At 50.9% G+C, this 27844-nt stretch overlaps 1 protein-coding gene across 6 annotated transcripts in view; it reads left to right on the forward strand.

Annotated features, from left to right (window-relative positions):
* Positions 1–27844, forward strand: part of CASZ1 (castor zinc finger 1) — a 161982-nt gene that overhangs the window by 93605 nt on the left and 40533 nt on the right. For 3 of the 6 annotated variants that reach the window (XM_017744020.1, XM_017744019.1, XM_008641139.2), the window contains 2 exons: positions 3640–3799; positions 22255–22821. In XM_017744020.1, coding sequence (XP_017599509.1) covers positions 3781–3799; positions 22255–22821 — 586 coding nt within the window. In that variant the 5' untranslated portion in view covers positions 3640–3780. The remainder of the gene's footprint in view (positions 1–3639; positions 3800–22254; positions 22822–27844) is intronic. The other 3 variants (XM_017744021.1, XM_017744022.1, XM_017744023.1) reach the window with 1 other exon arrangement.

Consider the following 27844-nt stretch of genomic DNA (forward strand, 5'->3'; position numbering starts at 1 on the left):
CTGTGAGCTTTCTGAAGGGTGGGAAAGCGTGGAGGCTGGGGTGCTGGTGTGACCTTCCTGCAGCTCCAGGTTAGGTGTGGCCTGGGCAGGTGGCAGGAGAAGGGAACAGGAGCCAGGCTCCTCTGGCTGGTCCCCAGGGCTCGGTACCTACACAGAACATAGCTAAAATTCCAGTAGAACCATTGCTCTGCAATTAGTTTGGGGATGTGGAAAAGGAGACCATAGGAGATGGGAGAAAACGGGAGGAAAGCATGGAATGGTCTGGATAATTCCAGTTCCTGTAGTCCTTTGAGAGGAGCTGGTTCTCCTCTGCTCCCAGTGTCCAGCTCCTTCCAGGGTTTCCTCCTGCATCCATCCTCTCCACCCAGTCTCCTCTTGTCTCCTCTACTGTGCCATGTGGCTTATTGCTGCCACTCCCTGTGCTTCAGAGGAGGTTCCATTGTCCCCAAAATGGGACAGTTCAGGATTTGTTCGCAGGAGGGAGGTGCTACTGATGCCTACGGCAGCTGCAGGAATGTCACAGGTCTGTGGCCCACAGTGCCAGATGCTCCAAAGGAAGGTACCGAACCCACAGCAGGCAAATGTAAGATGATCTGCCCCTGTGTCCCCTTGATGTCCTTTCCATGTGTCCACAGAGATCACCTCGAGTCAGTGGTGCCTGCACACCTGTGTGGGGTGACAGTGGCAGTGCTCAAACCAACTTCAGTGGGAGCAGTGTCCCTTCCAGATCCTGTCCCCAGTGCTGGGAGCGCAGCAGAAGGGCTGGGCCATCCAGCTCCCTCGTGCAGCCATGGAAAAGCTCGTTCCAGCACGGCCGTAGAAGGGCTGGGAGGGCAGGCTGTCCTCACCTCTTGTGGGCTTTGCTGCGAGCAGAGAGGCCTCCGTGTCCAGGGCTTTCAAGGAGATGCTCTATGTAAGGGGAAGGTGGGAACAAGACTGTATCCTCCCCACCTTCCTTCTCCCAAGGAACTGAAGACAGACAGAGGGACAGGCATCTGTCCGATGGCAGCTTGAATAGGAGGGAGCCCCGTTGGCTTTGCTGAGGGAGCCTCTTTCTATATGGAAATGAAGAATTTAGGCTAATGGAGCTCAACCATCTCTAATTTTGCGATGGCAGGAGGATTTTGATTGAAAGTAATTAAGCAAGCTAGCTGTAAAATTAATTAAAGCAAAAGGGGGGGATTTTTTTATTGGATTGGATAGCGATATAGCGGCTGTCAAATGGGGGACGGATGGGGGTGACCTGAATTCTCTGCCCTCCCTCCTCCCACTCGGGACGTTTATGTCACTTTAATCTCCTTACAGCGGCTGGTGTGCATTTGTTTGAAATAATCAAGGAAATATGGTCAGAAATTGTCAGCTTTCAGATCTAATTTACCTGACAGCCCTGCGCAGACCAGTAAGCCTCTGTGTGCGTGTGTGTGTGTGGTGCATGCGACTGTGTGGTCATGGAGGACTCCTTGTCTCCCCTCTCCCCCGTTTTTGTTCGCTCTGTCTTCTCTTGATTCCTAGCAAAAATACTTCTGACATATCTGGGGCCACCCAGCACTTCGCAGGAAAAAAAAAATAAGTTTGACAATTTTCCTGTGGTCCCTTCTCCACCCCCACCTTCCCATCGCTGTCTCCTCCCAACCTGCTGCCTCATACTTGCACCATAACCAGCTTTAGGGTTTAGGCAATATAGGATTAGGGGAGGTGGCTGTAATTCTTTATTCCAGATGGCTGGCAACTGCTAAACCCACTGTCACAAGCACCGAGTTATAAAAATACTTAAATTAGGCCCTTTGTTTCAGCCCAGTGTCCCTGCCAAGCAGCTATCCTGGTGTCCTGCCGGGAGCTCAGCTTGCACAAAACAGGTGGGGGACTCTGAGTCCAGACTGTAATGATGCTGGGGAGAGGCTTCTCCGGACTCACACCTACCTGGGATTCCCTTGCTCAGCTCCATCTGCTTCTTTTTGCCTTTAGCTCTTAAAGAGAGATCTGCAATAAGAAGGAGCTGGGCATGAGCTGGTGTGTGCTCACTTAGCAGGTGAACATTCCAGTCCAGGGACATACAGAGGCTGCAATTCCTACACATCTGACTGGGTGGGTGGGGGTGTGCATATTCCTGACAGAAATCCCAGGCTTCCCCCTGGGCCTAACCCTGCAAGAACCCTGTGACCTGAGCTCAGCATACTGGAAACTGGGGAAGGAGGGTGACTACTGTAGGGCTGGTGTTTCCTCAGAGCTGCCCTGGTGCCTCACATCTGTCTTGCTAGGTTGGCTCTTACGGTTATTATTTATTATTTATTATTATTCATTAAGCACCAAGAGAATTTGGGCTTTTGTTTGTTTTGTTTGGGTCTCCATATAGAGGCCTTTGCTGAGGCAGACTCTGGTGCCAAGACCTCTGGCGCTTTTACAATTACAGCCCATGATCCTACTGTATTGTTTATGTAATGACTCTCAGTCCCGAGGGATTCTGCAGCCTTTCTTAGACCAGAGCACCTAGCACCTGGCAGGGAGAGTGCAGGGCAAGTGCTGGACCCTGGTGCCAAGGACAATCTCTGGGCTTTATGTCCCAGGGAATCAATAATATGTAGAGGGCTCAGGCTGGACCTGCTGTGAGGATCCACATGCAGGGGAGTTGATTAAGCTGCTTCAGAAGGAGCAGATGATTCATCCCTGCCTGGTCTCTGTGGTTGCAGGGTCTCTTAGTAGCTCAGACCTGATGTTCTGGCTGTTGGGTCTCTGCAGCCCACCAGTCTGTCTCATACAGTGAACTGAGTGACTGGTCCTTGTGGCCAGCTGATGTGACCAGTCCCTGAGTGTCCCAGAGCACCCCAAACCGTCTCAGCACGGGGATTGAAACTTCTAGCTGTTAAGCAGATATGTGGAGGGCTCCACACCAGCTCTGTAACCTGCAGGACATGGGTAGGACTGGTCATGACCAGCCGCATGGGGCTGTGCTGAGGTGGGTGATGAGCTCATCACCATGATTCTTGGGTTTAATTCCAGCTTTGCCACTGATTTGCTTTGTATCTGTAGCCATGCGAATGCATAGCTTTGTGCCAGTGCTTCCTCATCAGTATAATGGGTATAATTAGGCTTCCCTGATTGAAGATGGCGCCGAACACTGAGTGTGCTGGCAGACTGTTTTCTTTTGTTTAAAAGTCCCTTCCAAAGAAAGGAGGTAAGACCAGATTTTAGGGTGCTGGTTCCCATATCATATTTCAGACATATATGGATTACGGTCTCTGGCAATACCCAACACTTTCCTTGTGGGACAGGTCTGCTCTGAAGAGTTGGCTTCCCCTAAACCTAACAAGACAGAGTTAGGTTAAGACTAAGTGCTTCTAAGCACTGTCTCCCCTGTATTCAGCAAAATACAGAAAGTGGCACTGCTGATCTTCTGTGTTAATTACAAATATAACAAAATGTAACATGAAGAATAGTCTAAATAATTTCATGGCCTGTTAACCAAAAGAGAGCTTAAGTTCTGGGACATGGACCAGGCTACCACTGATAATGGTATCTGAACTCAGTGGTGTCTGGAAGAAGGGTCATACCATGCTGGCTGCCCTGATTTCCCACTGTAGATTGCAAGACCAGATGATTAAGAGTGCATTAGATAATCTTCTAACATAACATTCCCTACAGGCAGTTACTGGCATTGCTGTAGAGACATCCTGAACGACGTGTTGGAAAAGGAAGTGCACAGGACAGTCTTTCTGCATTGTGAACATGTTTGAGACCCCCATGCAAAGCTGTGCTCTGTTCTGACTCCAAGTCTCCTCAGACATGGCCGAGGAAAATGCACGTGAGTGCTGACCTGGGGGCACCTTCTGTTGTTCTATTTGCACCTGCTTGTACTTGTTCAACACCTCTCCCCTCTCAAGCACTGCCACTCTCACTGCAAAGGAGTCTGGAGACCCTGACTCCAGCACAGCCAGGAGTTGAGAAACATCCCGTAGTTGGGTGAATGGGATGAAAAGTTCAGATTTGGGTGGTGTTTCTTTTTCTCTCCGTTTAGTGTGAGTGGCAGTGGAAAGGCATAAGCTCCCTCCTGTCACTGATGTGGTGTCAGCTGGGAAATGATTCTCCTGAGCTGAGCAGAGTGACATGAGCATAAGATCAGTCAGAGAGAGATCAAGCCCAGCAAGTCGGAAACAGCTGAGGCACTGGGCTGAGTGTCTGGAGATGAGCTGCCCATCCTCAGTGAGGAGAGTCCTCCAGAAAGGGACTGGCAGCTCAGCTAACATCAGTTCAAAGAAACCTTGGGAATGTGCAGAGAGACCTCAGGAGTGAGTCAGAAGACAGACACCTATACTTGCCTTTCCTGTGAACTGCAGACCCTCACACAGCAGCCTGCTCCAGTGCTGAATCCCAGCTGCTGTTCCTGTGCATCCAGCTGGCTTGGGGCAGCAAAAGGAAGAAAAAGCCAGAGCCAGCAGCTCAGCTGATCAGGGGTTTCAGGCAGAGGTTGCGCTGCCTGGCTTGCAGTGGATTCAGGGGCTTACTTTGGAAACTGTCTCTAGGGCAAGTCTGAACAAGCCAGTTGCACTTAATTTCCCAGGGAGGTAGAAAAGCCACAGAGAAAAAAAAAAAAGGTGTTGCAATAGAAGGTTTGGGGATAAGAGAACATAGTGTTGCTGGCCAGACAAGGCTGTCAATGAAGACGTATCTGTCACATCCCATTTACTTCCCTGGCAGTGGGACCCAAGGACCTCACTAGGATTCAGGAAGGCTTCTGTGGAGACATCCTGAGCAGGGAAGGGGTTGCTGAATGGGACAAGGCAGCAAGGGAGGCAGGGAGAGTCTTGTGTCACACAACTCAGCTGCTGGGGCCCAGTTAAAACACAGGTGTAAAGTGAAAGGACATCCCCCTTCTCCCTTGCTTCCATCTCATGTTCTCTGTGGAGCCCCGTGCAAGTTTATCACACCCAAATGCAGTAGAATCACCAAGGCTGACAGGGTCTTGGTTTCATTAATTCTGGACCCTGGCATGCCAGCCCTCTACCCTGGCACTTGTTTGCAAGGCTGTTGTGGCTGGTGCAGGCTTCCTCATGGCTTAATAAACCAGCACCTTGAAAGTCTGGGCTGAATTCAAAACATCATAGAATTCTTTAGGTTGGAAAAGACCTTTAAGGTCATCAAATCCAACCATTAACCCGACACTGCCAAGCCCACCTCACAATGGGAGTTATCCTCCAAGAAGGATCCTCCAGCAGGCACGCTGGGTCCCAGTGTCCTCACGTGGGTGACTTGTACTGGTGCAATACTGGGACTTCTGGAGCTGTCTACTGACGTTTCCTCCTCCTGCACTCCAGCAGAGGGAAGAGAGGCTGTGGGCTGGTGCTGGGTGTCTCCATGTACATCCTCACAGCAGTAGGGCAGTCCCCAGGTCAGGTCAGATCCACACTGCTCCCCAGACAGACCAGGATCCAAGTCCTAGATTTGGGAGAGGCTCAAGGCAGCACTCCCTGAGTTCCCTCTGCGCAGGAGATACACCCTCATGGAGCTGTCATTTTATTTGCAAACTGAGCAATTGTACTGGAAGAGATTTAGCAAACATGGGACTGCACAATGCTGTGTGTACTGAGTCACACATCAGGGCTGGAGCCTGCTAGCACTGTGAGCTACTGAGGCAAACATTTGAGAATAGCTACAATAGGCACCAAAAATATCTTCAGATGAGATCTTTCTGCGTTGCTGCATGTTGGGTAACAGGGAGGGCTGGCAACCTAAGCTTAAACTCTACCCACATGCTCTAGAGCTCATCCTGGGCAAGCCAAGCTACTGGGAATAGGAACAAAACAGAGGAAAAGCAGGTTTTCTTCTGTAAAGGGAGCTCTGATTAGCCAACTTCACATGGGTTGGGAAAGTTCTGGCTCTGGCAAGAATTTAGGGATTGATCCTGTGATCCTGGCTCTGGCTGCATTTCAGGAGGGAATGACCCCAGAACTACTACCATGCTGTTGGATCTGCAGCTCACACCTGCAGACATCAGACAAGATGTCTTCTGTCTGTTTTTAAAGTTCCCAGGCAAGGGAGCTGCTTTTGAAATCTCTTGTGGAAGCTCTCTCTATGGCAAGATTTTTCTCAGGGGTTTGCTCTGCGGTTGCTTTTTCCTCTCTACTACTCTTTTAAAATAGAGAAGCCACTTCCCCAAAACCTGGCTCTGGCTTCTGAGACACAATTCCCCAAACACAGATTTTGCGGGCTTGTCCAGGCCATCTCAGCAGGATGGGAGAACAGGCAGCAGAGGTTCTTGATGCTGTCTGATGTGCACATGGAGGGCAGGGCTGGCGGTGACCACTGAATCTGATCAGCCTTCTGCCAGGTGACCCTTCAGCATCCTTTCCCCAGTCCCTCAAACCCTTTCCTTGCATCCTGCTGCTCTCTACACCCTCGCACTGGGGCTGGGATTGTACCTTGGCCTTGCTGCGGCCACTTCCTGCCTTCCAGCACACGATCTCTCCCACTGGTTTTGCAGCCGTTTTTTCTGCCAGCACAGGGCACTGAAAAGTGCTGGCACTGCCAAAAACCCTGTGTGCACTACGACTCCCCAAACATCCCTTTATTTTTATTGTTCTGTTAATTACTGTTTAAACTTTAATAAGTCACTTCGTCAGGAGGGGGGACCTGCAGTGAGGTTTCTGTGCAAACACTGGGCCCGGCAGTGACTCTAGTGTAACATAACCCTTTATACAATGTGGGAATGTTTAGACTGTAACAGAAACTTGTTATTTTAATGACAGTTAAAGGGGAAAAAAAAGAAAGGAGCGAATGAAAAAGGGAAGCAAGTTTGTTGGGGAAATGGCTCATCTCAATCTCTCTGTCTGGCCTCTTTTCTCTTGGCTTTAATGATATCTGGATAAGGAGGCTTTATGGCTTCAGTTGAGGCAAGTCTTGTTCCCAGAGATGCCCTGTACAAGGCAGTATGCGATCCCTTCAGTTCTGCGGGCTGAGGCCAACAGCGGAGAGATGCTGATGGAAGCAGCATGGCTTGATTTTGCTCAGACACAGCAGCAGATGCCTATAGCCAATTTGAGCTCAGTCTAATTATTCTGACCCACACAAGAGACTTTCCGTTTCTATTCAGAGCTTCTTCCACTGGTTAAGTTTTTAAGTAGCTGTGCTGACACAGATGCTGGCATGTCATAGATAGGAGGGGTCCAACATCCCATGGAAAAAATGGACCTTGGAGCAAGAAGATGATGCTTCATTTTGACTCCTCAAAATGAGGACTCATGGAGACCTGAGAGGAAGGGAGAGAACCTGGCTCACACTCTTGGCAGTGGGAGAACAGAGGATTCACAGGCATCCTTGATTTTGGATTGTGACTTCTGACATCTGCACTGCTTTGAGGTAGTGGAGAGTGCTTGTGCAGTGGCTGCTGTCACTGCACCACAGCACTGAAGTCACCTCCAGGTTTGGCTTGGCTATATTTAGCACTCATTATAGACAAGGCCATATAGAGTGATATATATGATCTGAAAACCTTCAGCTCCTACTGACCTCTGCTGCTGCAGTGAAATCCCCCAAATCTGTACGATCTGAGTGAGGAGTGATGTGAGACCAGAAGGGAGAGCTCCCATGTTTTCCCTGACAGAATTCCATGTTCCCCCTCCCCACGCTGGTCACTGGTCTCTGGCAGTGCTGGTCCTCTGGGAAGCCCAGCTTTTTCTGCCAGACCTGGCTGTTGGGTCCACAGGGAATGAGGGGAGAGAGGTGTAAAGAAGCTGTGGGGGTGCAGGCTGGGGCACAAGAGCTTTGGCAGGAGATGCTGGGAAGGAGAAAGGTGGAATAGTGCTGGGAACTTGAGGAAAGAAGAGGGGAAAAGAAGAGCGCCTTAAGGCCAAGGCCAGCAACTGGGAGGGGAAGGGGGACACAAAGGGCAAAACTTTGGAGGGGAGAAGAGGTTAGGAGGGTGTGGGGTGTAAGGAGTACTTTGCTGGGAGAAAGAACCTTCCTCAGGTGCCAGCTCATTGCCAGGAGTCCAGTTCCGCTGTGCAGGGCCCCTCTCTCCTCTTTGCTAAGTTTCTGTTCAGAAGCGGGAGCCTGGGGGCTCCCTTGCACTCCATAAAGCTCTTTGGTGAGGATGAGTGTAGGGTGGGCTGGGAGGGGATGAAATCATGGGCCTCTGGGGAGTGTGTGTTTTCCCAAGTGGGTGAGCATGCAGGGAGCAGGCCAAAACAGTTCATGCTTTCCTCACCCGCTGCTGGGGTTGTGATTATTATTGATTGGGTTTGCTGTTCTCGGCACTTTGTGTTTTTCCAGCTGAGCATGGGCTGCCCCAGGGATTTTTTTTTTTTTTTTTTTTCCCCTCTGCTTTAGTTCAAATACCCACAAACATGGCAGATGGGACAGGTGTATGCCCAGCTCTGTAGCAGCCAGCACTGCAGCGCTGGGCTGAGCCTGCTCTGGGGCTGCACAGGCCTGGGAGAGTGCAGGGGTCTGTGAAAGGTACCAGTAATGTGCAGACCTGCTGTCAGTAGGATTAAATTCATAGGTCTGTATTATCTCTGGGTGTACGTCATACAAAAAGGTAAAGAAATCTGCTCTTGTAGAAAAACCACTGTCAGGGCTTCATGTTGGAGCAAATAATAGGGGCATGCAGAGGGATTCTCATGCTTGGGCATGTATAACGTACAGCTGGCTTAGGGTGCATAAACTTCAATCCCAAAGCCAAAGGGCCAAGAGAATGGTAGCTGGAGATACAGTTTTGTTTCATTTCCAACACGTGGTCATGACTTTCAGACCCCACGAAGCCCCTCATGTTGGCCTGCTCTCCCTCCAGCCATGCACTCGTATCCGTCCTCCGCAGAGCTGTGCCTGCTCATGGGGCCAGTGGCAGGAGCCGTCCCTTCAGGAATGGTATTTTCCAGGTTCCTGTGTGAGGCCAAACATGTCCCAGCTGCAAAAATAACTAGTCTGTATATCCTGTGGAAACAGGAGCAGCAGCGACACATCTGTCTGGTCTGGGCAGAGCCAGCTTGTAACTAATGCCCCAAAGGGGCATCAAGCAGCTGCAAGCTCCTTGTCAGTGTGCAGAACCCAAAATAGAGGCCTTTGGGGAGGACTGGCCCCTTGGAGGGGGAAGCTCTGCAGTGGGCAAAGCAACAGATACCTCTGGGCCTCTTGCAGGACCAGTGTGTTCCAGCAAGACATTAATATTGACTGGCTTCCCTGGCCCAGCTCGGGGCGTGTGGGCTGCTGGCATGGCCGGGTACACGCATCCCCCAGAGCAGCCCCAGCCTCCTCCTGGTTCCCTCCTGCCTTCCCCATGGCCAGTGGGGTCACTTTGGTTGGAGAGTGTAAGCAGAGCTCAAGGATAGAGCCCCCTGGACGGAGCCAAGGAGCCACCGAGTAAAAACGCTGAGGTTTTCCTTTTCTGTACAGCGCGTTTCCCTAAATTGCCTTTGACTGTGTGCATCGCTAATGAAAGTTTATGCCCTTGTTAGAAGGACAGGCAGGTCCATTCCAGTTAGGGCTGGGTCTATCCTTCTGCCAACTACCCTCCCCAGCACACACACACACTTTCACTCACTCGCTCTCCCTGGTGAAAAAGAAGAGGCTGTTTAAAAAAAAAAAAAGAGAGAGGGGGAAAAAAGAGGAGGGGAAAAAATTTCCATATTTGTGTAAGTTGCTTTAAAAGCATTTTATCATGTCATAAAAAAAAAAGGAAAGTACTCTCGGAAATTGATCCTGCACAAGAGCCCATTGGACAGAAGGACGTTGGGATGTTAATGGCTATTTTGCTCCAGGGTGGCTTATTAAAAAATTTATACATAAATGCTTAAAATTGCATAAATTATTTAAAAAAAAAACATAGTAAGCAATTTGCAATCCCGATCTACTTTTCCTCTTTTTCTTTCCCTCGTCATTCTTTTCTTCGCTTCTTTCCTACAAAAAGAAAATATTCCTTCCCACTTCTCTTACCCTTGTCCTCTCCCTGTCTGAAAATGTGATGTGCCCAAAATTGTACATGTCTGTCGGTAAAATAAATATGATTTTAAATGGTATCTACCACTGACCAGCAGAGCTAGCTGCAAGGGGGAAAAGAAACAAAAAAAAAAAAAAAAGGGGAGAAGAAAAAAGAAAAGAAAGAAAGAAGTTTGGATATGATGAGTGTTTCTCGCAGGCGTGGAATGTCACCCACATATCCTGGAGATTGTACTGGGGAGGTTTATGATGGTTTCCCATTGATTTGTTTCCCCGACGCAGCTGCCGACCTCTATTGAGGGACAAACATAATCAGCACTGACGCAAATTAGATGGTTATTCGTTTTGAAAATTGACAGAAAAACAATAAAAAAGATGAAATGCTCCCAAATCAATAGATATAATGAAATTCAAATAATCCGAGAGATGAGGTCTCCATGGCAACTGATAATGTGGAAAAGAAAACAATTTAATAAAGGACAGACACACTTTGAAAACAGATTGGGCAAAGGGAAGGCGGGGGGGCGAGGGAGCAAGGGGGGCTGTGGGTTGGGTGGTGGTGGGAGGGGGCAGCGGGAGGAGGTGGTGGTGGGGAGCCAGAGCCACTGCCTCTCCGGTTGGTTAGCAGTGCTGTAGTGAAGGATCACTGTCCATCCCAAGGACGCTTGCCATAATTAAGAGAGGCTTTCGGTCCAGAAAGTGCAGATTCAGGTTTTAATACACAAAATTATTTCAGGAGCACTGAATCGGAAAGTCGTTTGTTATGACCTTCCTGAGAGGCCTGGAGCAGGGCATGTTGGAGGCGCGGCGGCTGAGCCAGCTGAGTTATGGCATATTTGTGTTTTTATAGTGCGGAGGGGAGGGGGAAGGGGGGAAGAAGGTTAAACAGTATTTACAGCTCAGTTGTTTTCAGAAAGGAAAGAGAAATAGAGTTCATGAAAAGATGCGAGTGGAAGAGAGAGAGGGAGAGATCCCTTGCCCAGCACACACACTCCGCTGGGACGTCAGCTCCAGTGAGACACTCCCCGGTGCTCTGTCTGCCTTAAGGTGTGAGGTGCAGATGGGCTGGGGGGTACAGAGGGGCTCTTCGGTGGGATTGGGAATGTGTCTGTCCCTGCCGCAAGTCTGGCTGCAGGGTCCAGCTGGGAGTCCACTGCCTTCTCGCTCCAAGCTGCAGAATAAACTGCATCTGGCGTGCGGGCTCATGCTGAGAGCGTGCGTGGAGTGAGTGCACGCGGGTGCTCTGCTCACACCGGTGGCCGCCTGTGGTGGCTGCACGTGTGGCTGCTCATGGGCTCTGCGTGGGTGCTGGTGGTCTCTGTGGGGTGCTGGCTGTGTGTGTGGGGCTGAGCGGAGCCAGGTGCGTGCGGGGTGCAGGTGCTGTGTCTGTATGTACATATATGTATGTGCGGATGGGACACCTGTACAGTCACAGCTACACAGGCTGGTGTGCCTTAGCATGTGCATGCAGTTGTGTGTGTTTGTGTGCAGGGTCATGTGTGCCTCTGCATGTGATAGTGTACCTGCACAACCACGTTTCTGTACACGTGTGTGTTCCCACGGATGGGTGTTTGCAGTCAGTGATAGCACAGGCACATGGATGGGCTCACGAGGACACAGGGGATAAGAAGATGAGCCCTAATGACCAGAAGGAAGAGCAGCAAAAGGCAAGACACGGAATTAGAGTGGTGTGAGCACTGGGAAGCATGGGGTGAGTGCCCACGTGGCCCAGCCATGGGTTTGCTCTCCCGTGCCGCTCTGACAGGACTGCTGAGTTAACAACTCAGGGATGACCCACTGCTTTCACACCAGAGCTCATTCTCCTCTGGCCTGATCATTCCTTCCAACAGGATGGAAGCATTTCTTGTAACCACACTGCACAGTATTTGCTGGTCGCAGACATCTTCAGGGATTCAAGAGCCCTTGAGCTCCCAGTGCTGTGCGTAATGGGTACCTGCTCTGGATTCACAAAAGAGTTCCAGCCCCACTTGGGGATCACAGAAACCTCTAAGGGCATGTGTGCCCCCTTTGCACACCCAGCCCAGAGCAGTTACAGCTCAGGCAGTAGCCAGGGGCTGTGGACAGGACATAACATGAGCTGAAAGGCTGAGATGCTCTGGTTTGCTCTTTCTATGCAGCCCGTGCTGAAGTTTCACTCACCTCCTTCAGGCTGACACACTGATTTACTTTGCAGGACCTTGAAAGACCACAATAATGAACTTTTTCTGGCCCTGCATTTCTTAGTGGTGCAACAAGCATTCACGCTCCCAACTCCTATTTAGCTCCAGACTTCCCACTGCAGTTAATTAGCAGTCGGCATTCTTCGTTGGGTCTGAGCTTAATAGTGCTGAAAGGGATTGCAAATTGCTCTTAAACTGCTGACCAACTACCAAAAGGGTCAGAGGGACCCTATTTTAGGAGCTGGCTCACTTAAGCCCTGCCCTCGGTTAGGGATGAGCCCAGCCTGACACCAGGGAGCTGCTGTCCACTGACTTGGGTCATGGTGGGTCTGGGTTCTCTGTAAAATCATGCATTAAAGACGGTCACCAAGAGGGACTGATGAAATTTCAAGGAATTCCCTTCTGAATCTGTCCTTTAAGAGATCTGTTGTCTCTCCCTGGTCCTTTTTATTCCCCCAGTGTCAGGTATTTGCAGCTAAGTCTGGTTCCCTCTTGATCTCACCTCCCTGTTTCCCTGCACCCTTTGTCTCGACTCTTTCAGCCTTTAGAGAGGGGTCTGTGCAGTGTTTCCAAGAGGCTCGTGTCTTGGCCTCATCTTCATTCCTTGGGAGCTGGCTCCCACACAAGCTAGCAGGCTTTGCTCCAGAGGCTTTCCCAGCCCTCTGCTTCCACCACCCCTTCCCTCCCTCCCTGCATCCACTGTGTCCTCCTGGCACAGCACTCCAACCATGCCAATATGGAGAGGTGAAATTAGGCACTGTGTTTGCATTTAGTTGCCCTGACAACATGTCCAGCTTCACAGGGAGTTTTCTAAGGGCCACAGCCAGTCTGCAGGGACTTAAGGGTGATGAGCTCGTTTTTGCATCTTTCCCCTTGGTTTTCTTCACAACCTGTGGGGAGGTTGACGGCAGGATTGTGATGTAGATGTTAGCAGTTCTGCTTGATTTATAGAGTTACTTAGGCTGAGTGAGGCTACTTGTGCTCCTCTGGATAGTAAACCTTTTAACCGAACTAAAAAATTAATAATAAATAAATAAGGTAAGGAAGAGAAACTGGATCAGAAAAGCTGATCCTCTTGGCCTTATGTTACCTGAAAGAAAGACGGTGAGGACAGAAGGCTCCCAGGGAGCTGCTGCTCAGCCCGGGGAGCCCAAGACCCCGCTCACTGCATTGGGTTGGAGCACTGAGAGCAGGTTTTCATGGGAAGGAAACTGCTGAAATGTCTTATCAAAGATCCTGCATTGACAAATGAACTAGGAAGTTTGCAGCAGGACACAAGGGACTTTTGAGCTTCAATCGGTCCTCTATCAGTGCTTTTCCTCTGTTGTTATTTGCTTTGCATTAGTACCTAAAATTGCAGAGGCACTGGGCCCACTAAGCTGAGCAAGAAATCCTGTCCCAGTGGGTGACCCGTGAAGGGATGAAGGGGAGCCAGGGCAGAAGGGGAGCCCGCATGATGTCCTTTGCCCAAAGAGAAGGAGCAGTAGCAGAGTGGGGAGCAGAATCAGAATTCCTGACTCTGTTCTCCACTTTTTTCCCTCTTCTTTACATTCTGCTCCTTTTGTTAATTGTAGAAGCTTCCTGTGTTACTTGTATGCAGAAAGACGTTCTTTTCTGGTCCTTTGGAGGTTCCAGGGCACATGGGTGCAGAGCAAGGCAAAGGGAAGGGCAGAGATGAGGAGCTTTGCCTCAGCGCTCGGGTGAGAAGCAGACCCTTAGTGGGTCTCCCAGTGAGGAGCTGGGGGTAGGCAAGATCAAAGCACATTTAGAGTAATTTTTGAGATCTGCTTGGGAAAAGGTTCAGACGTGCGTTACTAAAGAGCTGTGAAGAAGGATTAGTCCTATCCTTGCTCAAAGTTGAACCACTTTCCCCACCAGCTGTGCCAAATGCCTGTGAAGAGCTGGTGGGGCAGCAGCAGAGCAGGTCAGTGGTAGGTGAGAGAGGAGTGTCAGAGGAGCCTGGTGGGGTGAGGCAGAGGAGCCAGGGGAGGCTGTCACCGTTCAGCCATGGAGGGGAGAAGGGCCCTGAGTCGGGCTGGGTTGTGGCAGGGCAGGTGAGGAGGTGCTTGCAGCAGGATGCGGCAGCTGAGGAGGCAGCACAGTGCTGAGCATTTGAAGGTGTCCATCGTGCTCTGCTGCCTGCCAGCCAGCTCGGCTCTCCAGCAGGGACTCTGCAGACTCTGGAGGACTTTTTGAGTTGCAGTCCACTGCACCATTGCAGCAGGAGTGGCTGTGCTATGGCCAGCTCACTCCTAGTGTGAGGTCTGCACTGCCTTTCTCTCCCCGGCCAGTGATATATGGCATAAATTAGGCCTCTGAAGGGGGATACTGCATCCTTAAGAAGAAATATGTCCTCATTTTTCTTAAACACCGTTTGCACTGAGTGAAATGTTTAGAAGGGACGCTGAGGGATAACTTTATTTCTTACTAGGGAGTTCAGAGCCGTTCAGTTAAACCCATAAAACACTGGGAGTAGGGAAGCTGACAGCCTGCCCGTGCATTAGAAAAGCCATTACTCATCTAGGGGAAGTTCACCCCATGCTGGAGCCTTGTGTTATCAATGGGGTGGTCCACAGGAAGACATGGGATCATCTCCCTTGGCCATCTAAGGGGTCAGTAGGATGCTCAGAGGTAGAAAAGACTCTGTAACAATCCAGCACAGTGACATAGAGTGCTGATACAGAGACCCCAAAGCACTGGGTAAGGCTCACTGGTGGATAATCGTCCTCATTCCCCCTCCCCTGCATGGGGAAACTAAGGCACAGAAAGCTGGGGAGACTGATGGTTACACTGTGATTGGAAACCAGGCTGGGAGCCAGCATTTCTGGTTCATAATCCCCAGATCGAATCACCAAAACCTAATTCCCTTCCAGAGGCAAGGAGTGAAAGTCAGGGGGCCTGACCTCCGGTTCCGTTTCTGTCACAAAGCTGTGTTCCCAGGTGGAGTTGGGAGTCTGATTCCATCTTCATTGCACCAACATCCAGCCCTTTCTTCCTGGTGGGATTTAGAAAGTCTGGAAGATCAAGGCAAGGTCTTGTAGATAATAGTAATGGGAATTCCTGTCTTGGGTGGTGGTTGGTGGTGTGGTGGGCTGCATTACAGGTGTGGGTGTGAGAGCTTATGCTCTCACCCAGGCACCTGGCCAGTGCAGGCTGCCATCATTCCCCCACTAAGAGCCTGTTTGAGAGGACAGGGCCACCCAGGGCACCCAGAGTCCTGGCAGACAAGGCATCAGCCACCGAGGAGGTGGTGACTTTCTCTTTGCTATTTTATTTTTGGAGGCTTGACACCAAAAGATTTAATATTTGTTTGAAATGAGAAACAGTTCTCGAGTGAATTTGGAGAGCCTGGGAATTAATGTCAGACCCCCCTCCCCTCCCTAAACATCCCTCCTCCCCGTCAACTGAGTCCCCCCCTTTCAATTTCTGAAGCTTGCTGATTTGAATATTTATAAATATCAGTAAATTATTTATTGTAGCAATCTGCTGTGCCATTTCACCAATCGCCGTTAACACTTTAGGGCTCGCTCTTCAGGAGGATGCGACTGGAGGAGACGGGCACCTGGGGGCTGGGAGCAGGCACTGGGGAGGGGGTCCTGCCTGCTGGCTGCGATTCCAGGAGGGCTTCTCTCTGTGGGCAGCACTGGAAGGGTTGAGATATTTGCAGGAGAGAATGGGGACTTCTGTGTCCAGTTCCAGGGGACACTGGGAGAGGACATGGCTAAAAAGGGAGGCTCGTGTTGATGGGGGTGGGCAGCGAGGGGGCTGCCTGAGGGGGTGGGCTGTTTGTGCCCTGTGGCATGCAGGGAGCTGGCCCTGACTTACAGCTCCGTGCTCATTACTCTTCACTTGTGTCTGCTCCCCTGAGGAGGAAAATTCCTCTCGGGTTTCTCCTGTCCCATTCTCTCCCTTCAGAATTACAATTCTGCACAGAAAATACACACTGCTCAGAGATGCTGTGGCTATTTTATGTTTGTGGAAAGGAGGGGGTCCCTATGTTCATAAGCTCTTCTCCCAGAGAAACCCCGTCAGCAACACTGGAGCAGCCAAGTGGCCAGGTGAGAAACAGGAACAGCCCAGCCAGCTGGCAGCTCCAGTGCAGGGCACCAGGACTCCAGAGGCCATGGCTTCCCCCTGTTCTCAGGGTGTCCTGTCGCTCACTGCCCAGTGCTGATTTCTGTGCACTGCTCCTCACTGTCACCAGGAAATTACAGCTGAACTCTGCAGCAGAGAAGGTTGAGCAAAGGGAAGCAGGATGGGCTTGCTGGAGGGAACTGGTACTGCTCTCTGCCCCTTTGGGCCAGGGCTGAACCAAGCTCTGGGCGCTGCAGATAGGGAGAAAAGTAGCCCTTGTGAGTCTGTAGATGCCAGTGTGGTGGGCAGGAGCAAGTGAAGCAGCGAGGACTGCAGGCAGACTGTGCTCTGGGAGGAGCTGGCTGGGGGGACCAGAGCAGAGTCCCCAGCCTTTCCTCCCCACTTTATGGATGAGGTGTGTGGGGAGAGCCCTCATGGCTGTGGGAAAGCAGGGAGTGAAGCTGGCAGCTCTTCGGTAAGGACGCCCTGGCTGCTCACTTCATTTCTCCTCCCACGTCTTCGATTCTCCTTGTCCTGCCTGCCCAGTGCTGATCTAGAGCCTGTCAGGTCTGAGTCTTGCACCGAGGGCTTTCCCCAGCTCCTCGCAGACACGCACAGGCGGGATCCATGCTTCCAGGGCAGAGAAGGTTGTTAAAGAGCCTTTGTGAACTCCCCAAGGTCAGCCGGAACAGACAGCATCCACTAATCCAAGGTCATTTCCTGGGCTAAAAGCAATAAAATGTTTTATTGATAAACTGAAGAGGGGAGAATACACACTAAATCCACTCTAAGACGTTGAGGGCCATGCCTGGGATGTTCTGCCTTTGCCCTGGCCCGGCCTGGGATAATACAGGTCTTCATGCTGGAGGAAAAATGTTTTCTGGTAGGGGCTGAACATTTGGCTGCCTTCCCTGCCTCCTCCCAGCATGGGGCTGGGCAGTGCCAGGGCATTGCTCCTGAGAAGCATGTTCCCAATGCTCCAGTGGCCTTCTGCTGTGAAGGTTTGGCTCCATTTTAGGGACTGCAGCTCAAATGTGAAGAGGCTCCAAGTGTGCAGCACCCTCACCTCCCACCCCATCGAGCCGTGCTGCCCTCCCTGTTTGGGATTACTGGGCAGACCGGCGTCTCTCCAGTCAAGTTTGCACCACAGTGGTTAAAAAAGAAAAGGACTGTGCAGCATGTCAGCCGTCCTTTCCTCCCCTTCCCCGCCCCAAATAATGCTGTTAATAATTAATCGAATGAGAGCTTCCAGCTCCTGGAAAGCTGGCACTGGGACCTCCCTCCTGAACGGAGCTGCTCAGCTGGGCTTAAAACTCTTCAATAGGAATATGAAAGCTCCATCTGTTCGATGTACCCAGCCCTCTGAAGTGACAACGCTGTCCCTCCCCAGCCAGCAACCCTGTCCCCCCAGAACGGGCCCTCCTGCGCCAAGGGCAGGGGTCCGCCCTGCACCCTGGCTCTTCCCACAGCCGTAAGCCCCTGCTGTTACCCTCCACCCATGCCAGCTGGTTCATCCAGTTCCCATACGCCCTTTTTTTTCCAGCTGGGACCCTTTCTCCCCTCTGCCAGGGTGTGTTTTCATTGACACACCAATTGATAAGGCAAGCTAAAGCCAGGCTTAGGCTCTCTCCTCCTCTCCCTACAAAGCCGGATTTATCTTTGTAGCAGTTTGCCCCTTGGCTGGGATGGCCCGTTTCGGTCCGGGCTGCAGATCCTTTTGTTCCTGCACACCGTGTGTCCCCCACAGCCCGTTTTCTCCCTCGGGGGAGGCAGGGCTAAGCCATGCCCAGCTTTGCAGCACCCCACTGTGGAGTTTATGGGTGAGACGGTGCTGCTTCAGGGGCTGCATGGAGGGAGAGGGCCGGGGTCTGCATGTGAGGTGCTGGCAGCACGTGGGGACCTGGGGGAGAGGGGTGAAGCATGGGCAGCAGTCTGGGCCGACAGGGCAGCGAAAGGGTGAGCTTTGTCGATCTCTTTGCCAGCCCTGGTTGCAGCAAGCTGTACCTTTCCTTCAAAGGGAGGATTGCCATCGAGTTGCCACGGGAATGGGTACAGAGGGGGAAGAGCCCGTGTCTCCTCAAAGGGTGTGGAGAGGGGGAAAGAGGAGTAAACTCCCGGTGGCATTGTTTTCAGAGGAAGTGCTCAGTGTAAATAGAGCTTGTGGGAGAGTTTGTCCCGGGCAGAGATGAAAAGTCCGTGTGACAGGCTCAGGTTATAAATGGCTTCCTTAGATTGATGTGAAATCAAAACATTTCTATTTAGACGAAGAAAATTAAGGGGGATGTTTACTTAGCCTGGAATCTTTAAACAGTGATTTGGGGTGGGGAGCTCGACCTGGGGGGAGGGTGCCTCTGCCTGTCTTCAGGGGTCTGGCAGTCCTGACCTTGGGCAGATACGATCCCTCATCCAGCAGCTCAACTTCTCTCCCTCTGCCCAAGAGGATGAAACACAGGTGCTCTGGTCCCCTCCAATCTGAGGGTCATCTTCAGCATTTCTCTGTAAGAAGGGTTTTCCTTCTGCTCGTGGACTTGACAGCATAAAAGAGAGGAACAGAAATGTTGCTAGAGGTAATGTCCCTCCCATCCCATAGACAAGAAAGTAAGGGAATGGAAAGATAATGTGTCCAGACTTGGAGAGAGGTGGTTGCAAGGTTGACAGGAGAAGCTGGGAGTTCTGATTTCCACCTATATTGGAATGGGTGAGATGTAGATGTGCAAGAGCCCTGGTATTTCAGAGCAAATCCCATTCCAGGAAGGTCTCTGGGAGGGTTAGTTTTATAGATCAGGGAAGTGGTATGTTTTCAGAACTTGCTTTATTTTTAGCTTAAACTTTAGGAAAAGATTCTCAAAATGTTAAAGAGAAAAATCCCAAGCACAAGGAGAAGGGAAAGGAAAGATGCCAAGGGACAGGACAGGAGCTGGGGGGCAGAAGCTGGGGAGGTAGAGGGGCAAAGCCAGGGTGTGTGAGATGGAAGGAGGCAGAACAGGAATGAAAGACAAGTTGCAGGCTCCCTGGAATTGCTGCATACGCAGCAAGTGCAGCCTCAGGAACGTCTGTTCCTCTTTTCCTTTGAATAAATATTTATATATTCATTTGCCAGCTGGTGCACACACTTGGCTGCTCACCTCCAGACCAGAATAATGGGACCTGCCTGTGGGGTATGCCCAGCCACTGCCCTGGAGGGATGTCTGCTGAGATAAGGAGATTGCCTAAATCTCCCAGCAGGCACCCCCCCAGAAAGGGAGCTACTCTTCAGTTACATCGAGAAGAAGACAGACCCAGAATCCTCTGGGAGACCCTGTGCAGATCCTTTGTAGCCCATTGGCCTTTACCCTCTGACACCCACCCCCTGTATCGCTATAAAGCTAGCCCCCTGCCCGTACGAGGGCAGAGAGATGCTCGTCCCTAGCTCCCCTTCGCCAGAGTATGGACCAATAAAGCTGCCTCGTACGGAACAGCTACACAGGCCTCTCGTCTCTCTCCTTGGTCTGGCCTGGAGGCTGCCCTGCAGAGCTGAGCTGGAATCACGAGCTGACAATCACTAAAGAGCTGACAGCCTCTGCACGGGCTCTCCAGCTAGCAGCCGAGGCAAGACATCGGGCCTCGGGAAGACGATCCTCCACGGGACCATCTCTCCAGACTGGTCACAGCTTCTTTGGTCAGAGCTACTGACCCCACACCATCTGCCATACCTGCCCTCCTGGCAGAGAGGGGTAGGGCAGTGAGGATTTAGGCTGCCGCATGTCTGCCTCCCAGTTATCTCCAGCTGCAAGCGGTGCTGATCTCACCAGTCACGCAGGGCTGGGTATCATGAGAACATGGTCAGGGAATCACCAGGCAGTGTTTGGGAGAGAGGCTGGTGATTCCATGCTGACCCAGTGCCCTGGCCCCGGGCAGGCACCACATGGAGGCTCCGTCCCAGCCACCTGCAGCCATCGGGGCTCTCCTGGCCCTTGGCCTGAGCCCGTAAGCATGAGCCATAGGTGTCCTGGCCAGGCTCCATGAGGAGCTCACAGCAGCCTCCTGAGATTCCCTCTGTGGTACTAGTTGCGCATAGGTTAAGCCTTCGCTTTGTGCCCTCCATAGTGGGAATGCAATTGGAAGGGAAGGTGCCAGCAAATAGCGACTTGCAGCTTTATGAGCATCTGCCGGTGCCCATCTGCATGCGAGAGGGCTGCGGGCTTGTGTTGGGGAATGTGTGAAAGGGGAATGCGTGGGGGAAGGCACAGGAATGTATTTTGGGGAGATGGGACTTCTTAACCTGTACATGTAGGACTATGTTTACGGAGTGTGCCAGCGCATACACACAGCTCTTTGAACAGCTGTAATTTCTAGATGGGGAGGTACGTGTTTGGGAGCATCGTGTGCTTTCCCTTCGTGAAAGCATGATTGCACGTAGGTGGTAGTGCCGGGGGTGCGTTTGGAAAGTGGAGGAGTACATTTTGCCTCCCTTTGTGTGGGGGGCTGATATATTTGTCGGGGGGTTATTTTTCTTGCAGTCCTTGACAGGGAAGCGTGTCTGAAGCTGTCAGGAGTTTACGCTAAGCAGCCACTCTCTGGCTGTTGGACAGCAGGTCTAAAGTTTCAGTGTGTTTGTATTGGGCTGTCATGTTACAGGATTAGGGGTTGTCATGGTGGCTTCTGGGTGCATTGTAGGGGGTCTGATTAATCTCACTGTGCTTCTGTGGAGCAGCACCTCTGTGCTGGTGACAGGGAGGTGTGGGCTGAGCTGCCACGAGGGACTCCTGTGCAGTGGAGGAACCTCATCATTTGAGGTCTGAAGACGTGGTCTGTTCGCTCTCCATGTGACTGGCTCCTCCTTCAACACAATGTAAAAATCCAAGAGCCCATTTTGGAGGGAGCTTCACCTCCAGCAATGTCCCCACAGTAACTCCTGTGGCATGTGTGACCAGCAAGTGTTTTATTGAGTGCTCTTCCTGAGCCCTGGAGTGCAGGGCAGGGTCTGCCTTGGCTCTGCTCTGGGGAAAGAGCCAGACTGTGTGCTCGTGTCAGCCTTCCGTCCTTTAACCCTGCTTAGTCTGGGCATCTCTCAGAGGAATCAAAAATAAATAAAGAAATGAGACAGTGCAGCTGCTTTAGAATAATTTTTTTGCTTTTATTTGGGATTGAGCCTTGTTAATTGTTGGTGCAATAATTATGCAAGTGACTCTGATAGAGACCATTTAGCTCAAGATTCTCTGTGACCTTGAAGTTAAGACCTTACCTTCTTCCTCTCTCCCCCCACCTTCTCTCACCCCGCCTTTACTAGCTGTCACATATGAATAAACTACATTAAAATAACAAACTCACACTAATTAGCTGATTGTGCTGGGAAGTATGAGAGCAGAATTTCCTGTGTGCAAGAGCAAGCAGGCAAAGGGGCCTGATCAGCCAGTACCAGCCCACAGCTATTTTCTCCATACCACTGTGACACACCAGTCTAGTTCTGGTGCTCCAGCACACACACTTGCCAGGGCTCCTGTCCTCCCTACTGGTTCTTTCAGGTGCATACTGGTTCTCTTCTCTGAGACTATGCACAGACTCTGTTAGGTGAATTCCTCACTGCCTGTAGGCTTGGGCTTGAGAAACTGTTGTCCCTGCTAGAGGTGCTTGGGTGCAGTCGCTGGCTGGTGTGGTTTTGGCACCTACTACATCTAGGATAGAGCTGGGGACCTAAAGTGGGTGGTGCTGCAGTCCGAAGGAGAGGGCAATCCGAACTTTTAACAAACTTGTATCCTGCCTCAGCCTGGAGCAAAGGTTGGTAGCATGCTCATCTGCCTGAGATGTTTGGGGCCTTTCAAGCCCAGTTCTGTCCCAGGGCAAGTAAGTGCCTCTTTCTTGTGGCCAGTGGCGTATTTTGGTCCCAGCAGGTTCAGAGGATGCTTCTCACTGAGCTCTTCTGGCTGGGCTTCCACTCAGAGCTTAGGAAGCACATAGTAGCTCCACCTTTCCAAGGATGACACTGGCCACGCCTGAAAGCCCATTGGGTTGGCACCATCCTTTTGCTGTTTGGGTTTAAGTTGTCAGATCCCACTAATGCCCTTGCTTACTTCTTTCTCCTCTCTCTTCCCAGCTGAAAGAACTATATGCACTGACGCAGCCTCAGGAAAACCCACGATGGCTGCCAAGCGCAAAGGCGGCCTGAAGCTAAATGCCATCTGTGCCAAGCTGAGCCGCCAGGTCGTCTTCGACCACGGGGGAGCTGAGCAGGCACGTGCAGACAAGGGGCCACAGCAGGAGAGCAGCAACAAGGACCTGCCCCAGCCTGGGACCAAGGAGTTGGGGACAGAGTTTTCAGATGGACTCAGCCGTGTGCAGAAGATCGAGGAGGACAAAAGGAGGGAGGTGATTGAGAAGTGGGTGAACGGGGAGTACAATGAGGAGCCCTTGCTGGGGCGAGCAGAGGGCAAGGAATGTAAGGGCACCGAGAGCGCAGAGGTGCCCCCCGAAGGGGTTTACATGGTGCAGCCCAAGGGCTGCAGCGATGAGGAAGATAATGGGGACGAGGCAGACGCTCTGAGGGGCTCGCAGGATGGTAACTTCTTGGATGACAGGGATTCAGATGGGCCAGCGAAGGACGATGCCTACCGGTCCTCCAGTGGCGAACCAGGCTCCAAGCTGGGGGCAGGAACCACCTCAGGTAAGCCCTCTGTCCCCTCCACTTCCTGATGCGGGGCAGCTTCAGAATTACATTTTCTGTGTCCATGCCAGGTCCTGCAGCACTGAGAGCCCTGATCCTCTTGCAGAGGCCTGTCATTTTGCTCTTGAGACCATACAGAGTTTGCCTCTGGCTTAGCCTCCCATTCCCAAGAAGGGTGGTGTGAGGGTAGATGTGGCTGGATAGCTCCTTCCAGACCACAAGTCCCTGGGTAGTGCAAATCTCACCCTCCAGACTCCTTCACACCACTCAGATGGTCATAGCTGTGATGTGTGCTGGTTTCCTGGTCTTGTATTCCCATGAAGGGGAAGAGAAGCAGAGACAGCTTTTGAGACAAATCCCAGGTGGATTCTGCAAGGTGTCCACACACAGGCTGGCTGGGTTATCTAACCACACTCATGGCCACACGGGGCACCTTGATTAGTGGTTCCTGACCATGGAAGCCCCGGGACGGGCTGGGGGAGGGCCAGGAACTCTGGCAGGGCTGCCCCTTCCCCGGCTCCCAAGGCCTGATGCCGAGCCCTGACCTGCGGGACCTCAGGTGAACCAAGCATGGCCCAGGACAGGACAGCCCCACCTGCGGGGCCGGGCCGCACCTGGGCAGGATGGAAGCAGTCACTGGGATGAAGGTTCTGGAAGGAATGGCCACCGAGGTGTTCCTCCAGGGACTGGACTGGACCAGGGGGAGCCTGCGGGAGGATGCACCAAGCCAGGGCAAGGCTGGGATGGTCCCCAGAGAGCCCCTACAGAGCCACCGAACACCAAACATCGCCATTCCTTCTTGCTGCTTCATGGTCCCTCGGCCCGGTTGGAGGAGCTGAGGTGACGCTCATGTCGTGGTGTAGGTGGCCCTCATGAGGGGCCCAGTCCTCGAGCTTTGCCCACCCTGAGCTCGGGATCGAGCTGGTGAAAATGCCCACTCCCAAACCTGTTTCCCCCACCATCTCGTGTGTTCTCCCTCCAGCTGTGTATTTCTTAGTTTCAGATTGCTTCTGCTTTATTTTTGTGGTTCATTCAAAAGCTGAGTTCAACAAGAGATACTGGGGAAAGCCTAAGATGATTTTCTTACTCCCTTTCTGATACCCAGGTTTCCCCCAGATTGATTTGGGGGGGTGTATGAGTGCTAAGCCTTGATGAAAGCTTTGGGTGAATTGAATTCTCTCCATTAGGGCAGAGCAGCTCCCGCCCCATTTGTCACTCAGCTGGGCTGGATCTGTAATTGAAAGATCTTCCCTTAATCTGCTCCACCTGCACACACCCCTCCCCTGATCTCAGCACTTTGTGAATCCATCAAACTTTCCTCCTTTTGTGTGTGCGCATGTTTTCCTCCTCCTGTTAATAATGCAGCTGAAACTCATCTCCGTCTGTCCGTTCCCCTTCTGGAGAGGCACATTCTCTAGTCTTCACGAGTTCAGTGGCAGCGCACATAATTATGCATATAAGATATAAACAGAGCTGTTTAATTATCCTTCGCCACATCAGTGACAGAGTAATTAACAAACATTGCAAGATCAATGAGGGAAAGTGTGACCTTCAGTTTCCTTTGATAGGAAAGCCCTTGTCGTTCCCAGACACAAGGTGATTGTGCCTGGACTCTTGTTTTAGTTTGTTTTAATTCACACCACTCCACCCACCCCACCATTTGCAGCTTTTATTTGCTATGAAAACTAAAAAGAGGGGAACTTAAATGTGAAAAAAATGTTACCAAACTGGGGAAAATGAAAAGGAGATGAGGTTTCTCGCTGGGGTAGGAGATTTCAGTAAAATACCTTTGCAGGGCTGTATTGTCAAAGGATTATGCAAAAATAGGAAACTGTTGGGGGGGGGGAGGGGCTGAAGCTTCATTTATGTCTAAGGCAGGTAATGGCACATGAGGGGTCCAGTTTACATACTGAGCCATGTGGGACTTGACTTGCAAACAGACGTGCTGCCACGTCTTGAACGTCTGCTTCAAGAACCTTGTTGTAAATGTCATTTGCAACATTTCCCTGAAAGCACAAGAAACATCCCTTGCTTTGGAAAGGACAAAGTTATTTTCCTTTACTTTTTCTGTCAGTGTTCAGGAAATTAATTTTCAGCTGTTCATCACCAAGTCCTAAACACCCTGGTTATTGGGTGTGAGCTAAAGTTATTCCAGTGAGATTTGGAACCTCTTCTGTCAAAAAGGAGGGATTTTTTTGTAGGAGTTGAGGGGTAGCAGGAGTCAGATGAAAGGAGAGGAATACAGCTCTGCCCTCCCAGTCGAAGTGGCCTTGGGGGAGTCATCACAGAAACCTTGATTTGAAGATTCTGAGCACCAGTTGCTCCCTGTGAGAACAGAGGGTACAGAGCTGACAGTGCTGAGCAGCATTTAAAACTAAGCCCATACTTTTATCAGCTAGAAACTTGTGTGGAAAACAGGAGCCACACAGAAAACCAAATCCTACATGTAACAGGCTTTCTTGGTCAGTAGGAAAAGAGATCCTAATTATATGGGGATGAGAAGGGTTCCTGCTTCACAGGTGTGTCCACATATTGTCCACTTTCTGGGGATTCAGCTACTGCCCATGCCTTCCACCAGCACCACGTGTGGTCTGTTGCCAAATCCTGGCCAGCTTTGTGTCCTTCCAGGCTGACAGTAAGGCTTGTTGTGCATCAGGCAGAAGTTCACAGAGACTCAGTCAATGCTATTCAATTCTCATGTTTTGAAATAAGATGGAGTTTCTTTTCAAGCCTCCCCTTGGAAGGGGAGGACTGAGGAGTCAGTGCTCAGTCTTGCCCTGTGTGCCTCCTCCCTGGTCCACCTGGGAAGCACATTTAAGAGTCACAAAGCTGGTGTGTGTCAGGAGATGGGTGTCAGAAGCTGATCTGATAGTGCAGATATGTTTCTTCATTCATTCAGGCACCCTCTCTTGCTCACTGACTGGCCCGTGCTTCTCTGTGCACATTTATATATAGCAACGAGATTTCTCAGTGCAGTCTCTGACACAGATCCCTTTCCACAATCGCTCACTGACGCACACATACCCAGGGAGATTTTCCTACACATGTTCTCTACTTTGTCTGTTACACAGTGGGCTAAAGTAGTCAGTAGGAGCTTCCCCCTGTACGAGCTTTCAGATCTGCCTTTCTTTTCTTAGCTTCTTGGCTAAGTCTCTTGGAATATTCATTGGCCCTGTTTTCAACCCAGGAGGGTTTTCTCTTCCTAATTTCCTGGGGAGATTCCACTTAGGAGAGTGTACATGCCAAGTGCCAGTTTCTTGCTCATCATGCTGTATCCCCAAGTCTATGAGTTTTCCCTCCCAAGCAGAATAAAGGACAGAGCCCTGTCTGGGATGTCCCATCCCCCAGTATTCAGACCTTGCACTCCATTTGGGCTGTTTTGCTTTTCCTTCCATATATAGTGTGCTGCTGCGGGCTATTTTTAGCACCTTTTTTGCTAGCTTCGGATCCTTTGTGATATGATAGCTGCTCTGAGACACACAGATCTCTGCTCTTTGGCAATGCCCACAAATGGAGAGTAGCGGCAAGGGGAGAGGGAGCCCTTTTATTATCACACAGGAAAGGAGAGGAAAATGCTGGGCAGGGAAGGGAGAGGAAAACACAGGGATAATGCTTCCTGTGGCTTCCAGGACTCCACACAGGGATGTGTTTCCCAGCTGTTGTCCTGCTTCATTTTTGTCTGTTTGTGGATACAAGGAGGGTTTTCTGTCGATTAGGTAATATTAATTACCTCTTCACCGTTGTCTGAAAGTGTATGCGAAGTGAGGTGACTGAGTCTCATACTATCCTTCTGGTGAGCCAGCTCCCTGCTGTAAGGTGCCTCCACTGGAGGAGCCTCTGACCTTCATGTTAGGTGTCTGAGCAATTAAGTGCAGGTTGTCTTAACTTCAGGGGATGTGCTGGGCTCATGCTGGGTTCATGCTGGATGAGTAGAGCTGCACTTCCTGGCAGTGAGCAGTGAGAACTGGCCAGGACTTTGTCTCAGATGTGGGTGAGGAAAGACTGAGCAGCACTGGCAAAGCTGTTGATCAGGGAAGGGTGTTGTGATCATCTGGAACCAAATCTGAGCAAAGGAAAAGCAGAATTCAAGATGGGTTTGGGGATTAAATCCATGACAATGAAACCTGAACTCGGACTTCACAAAGCTCAAAAGAAGTTCTGAACCACCCCCCACCCTTTCCTGTAGGCTTGGATTTTGCATCTAACTGTTTACACCAGTTGAGGCATAGCCACATGGTACCAAAGACTGGACTCATAGGCTTTCAGGGCAGTGGTTAAAGCTAGCAAAAATCACATTTAATTGTTTAATTTCGTATCACATCCTCAATGTGGTATTCTTTTTCCCCTTGCAGCTTGACACAGGCTGGCTAGAGTTTTTCTGTGCAGTGCTTGGAAATCAGGGCATTATGAGGGAAGCTGGGGGTTGTTTTACAGGTCCAAAAAGAAAGGAAATGCAGAACAGGGAAAGCAGATTTAACAAAAACAGGAAATTGTTAGACCCAGTAGGGATTTCATGGGTTCATTCTTTTTTGTTGGGTCATACACTGAAATGGAAGTGGGGAAAAGAAAAAAAAAGAGGTGAAGAGGAGAACTGCTTTAAAGCAGAATGAAATTTTTTAATATGCTGTATGTGAAAGATAAAGTTGTCCTTCAGGCAAGTCTTGTTACTGGGACCCAGTGGGGAATGGTTCTGCATTTAACATCCTGTAAGATTTGTACCGGCCCATGAGGTTGTGCTGCACTCTGAGCCTGACACTACAGCAGCATTGCCACCCATTCTGTAACTAACGGGGTGTTTATTCTGGAGTCAGGCATCCCAAATCCCATGCAGAATGCTGGGCTTAAGTGCCTGGAACTGGAAGGTCATTTTGGGCTAAACCAGATCCCAGCAGGTGTGGCTTTGTCCTTCGCCTTGCAGGCTCCAGGTGTGTTCTTCACATTGCCTTCCCCCAGAACCCCGTACACAGGGAACCAGCACAGCAGCACTTGTGCTGCAGTGAAACAGCTATTCCAGGCAATCCTG

The sequence above is a fragment of the Corvus brachyrhynchos genome, unplaced genomic scaffold (assembly GCF_000691975.1).
Source record: "Corvus brachyrhynchos isolate BGI_N302 unplaced genomic scaffold, ASM69197v1 scaffold68, whole genome shotgun sequence".
Lineage (NCBI taxonomy): Eukaryota > Metazoa > Chordata > Aves > Passeriformes > Corvidae > Corvus > Corvus brachyrhynchos.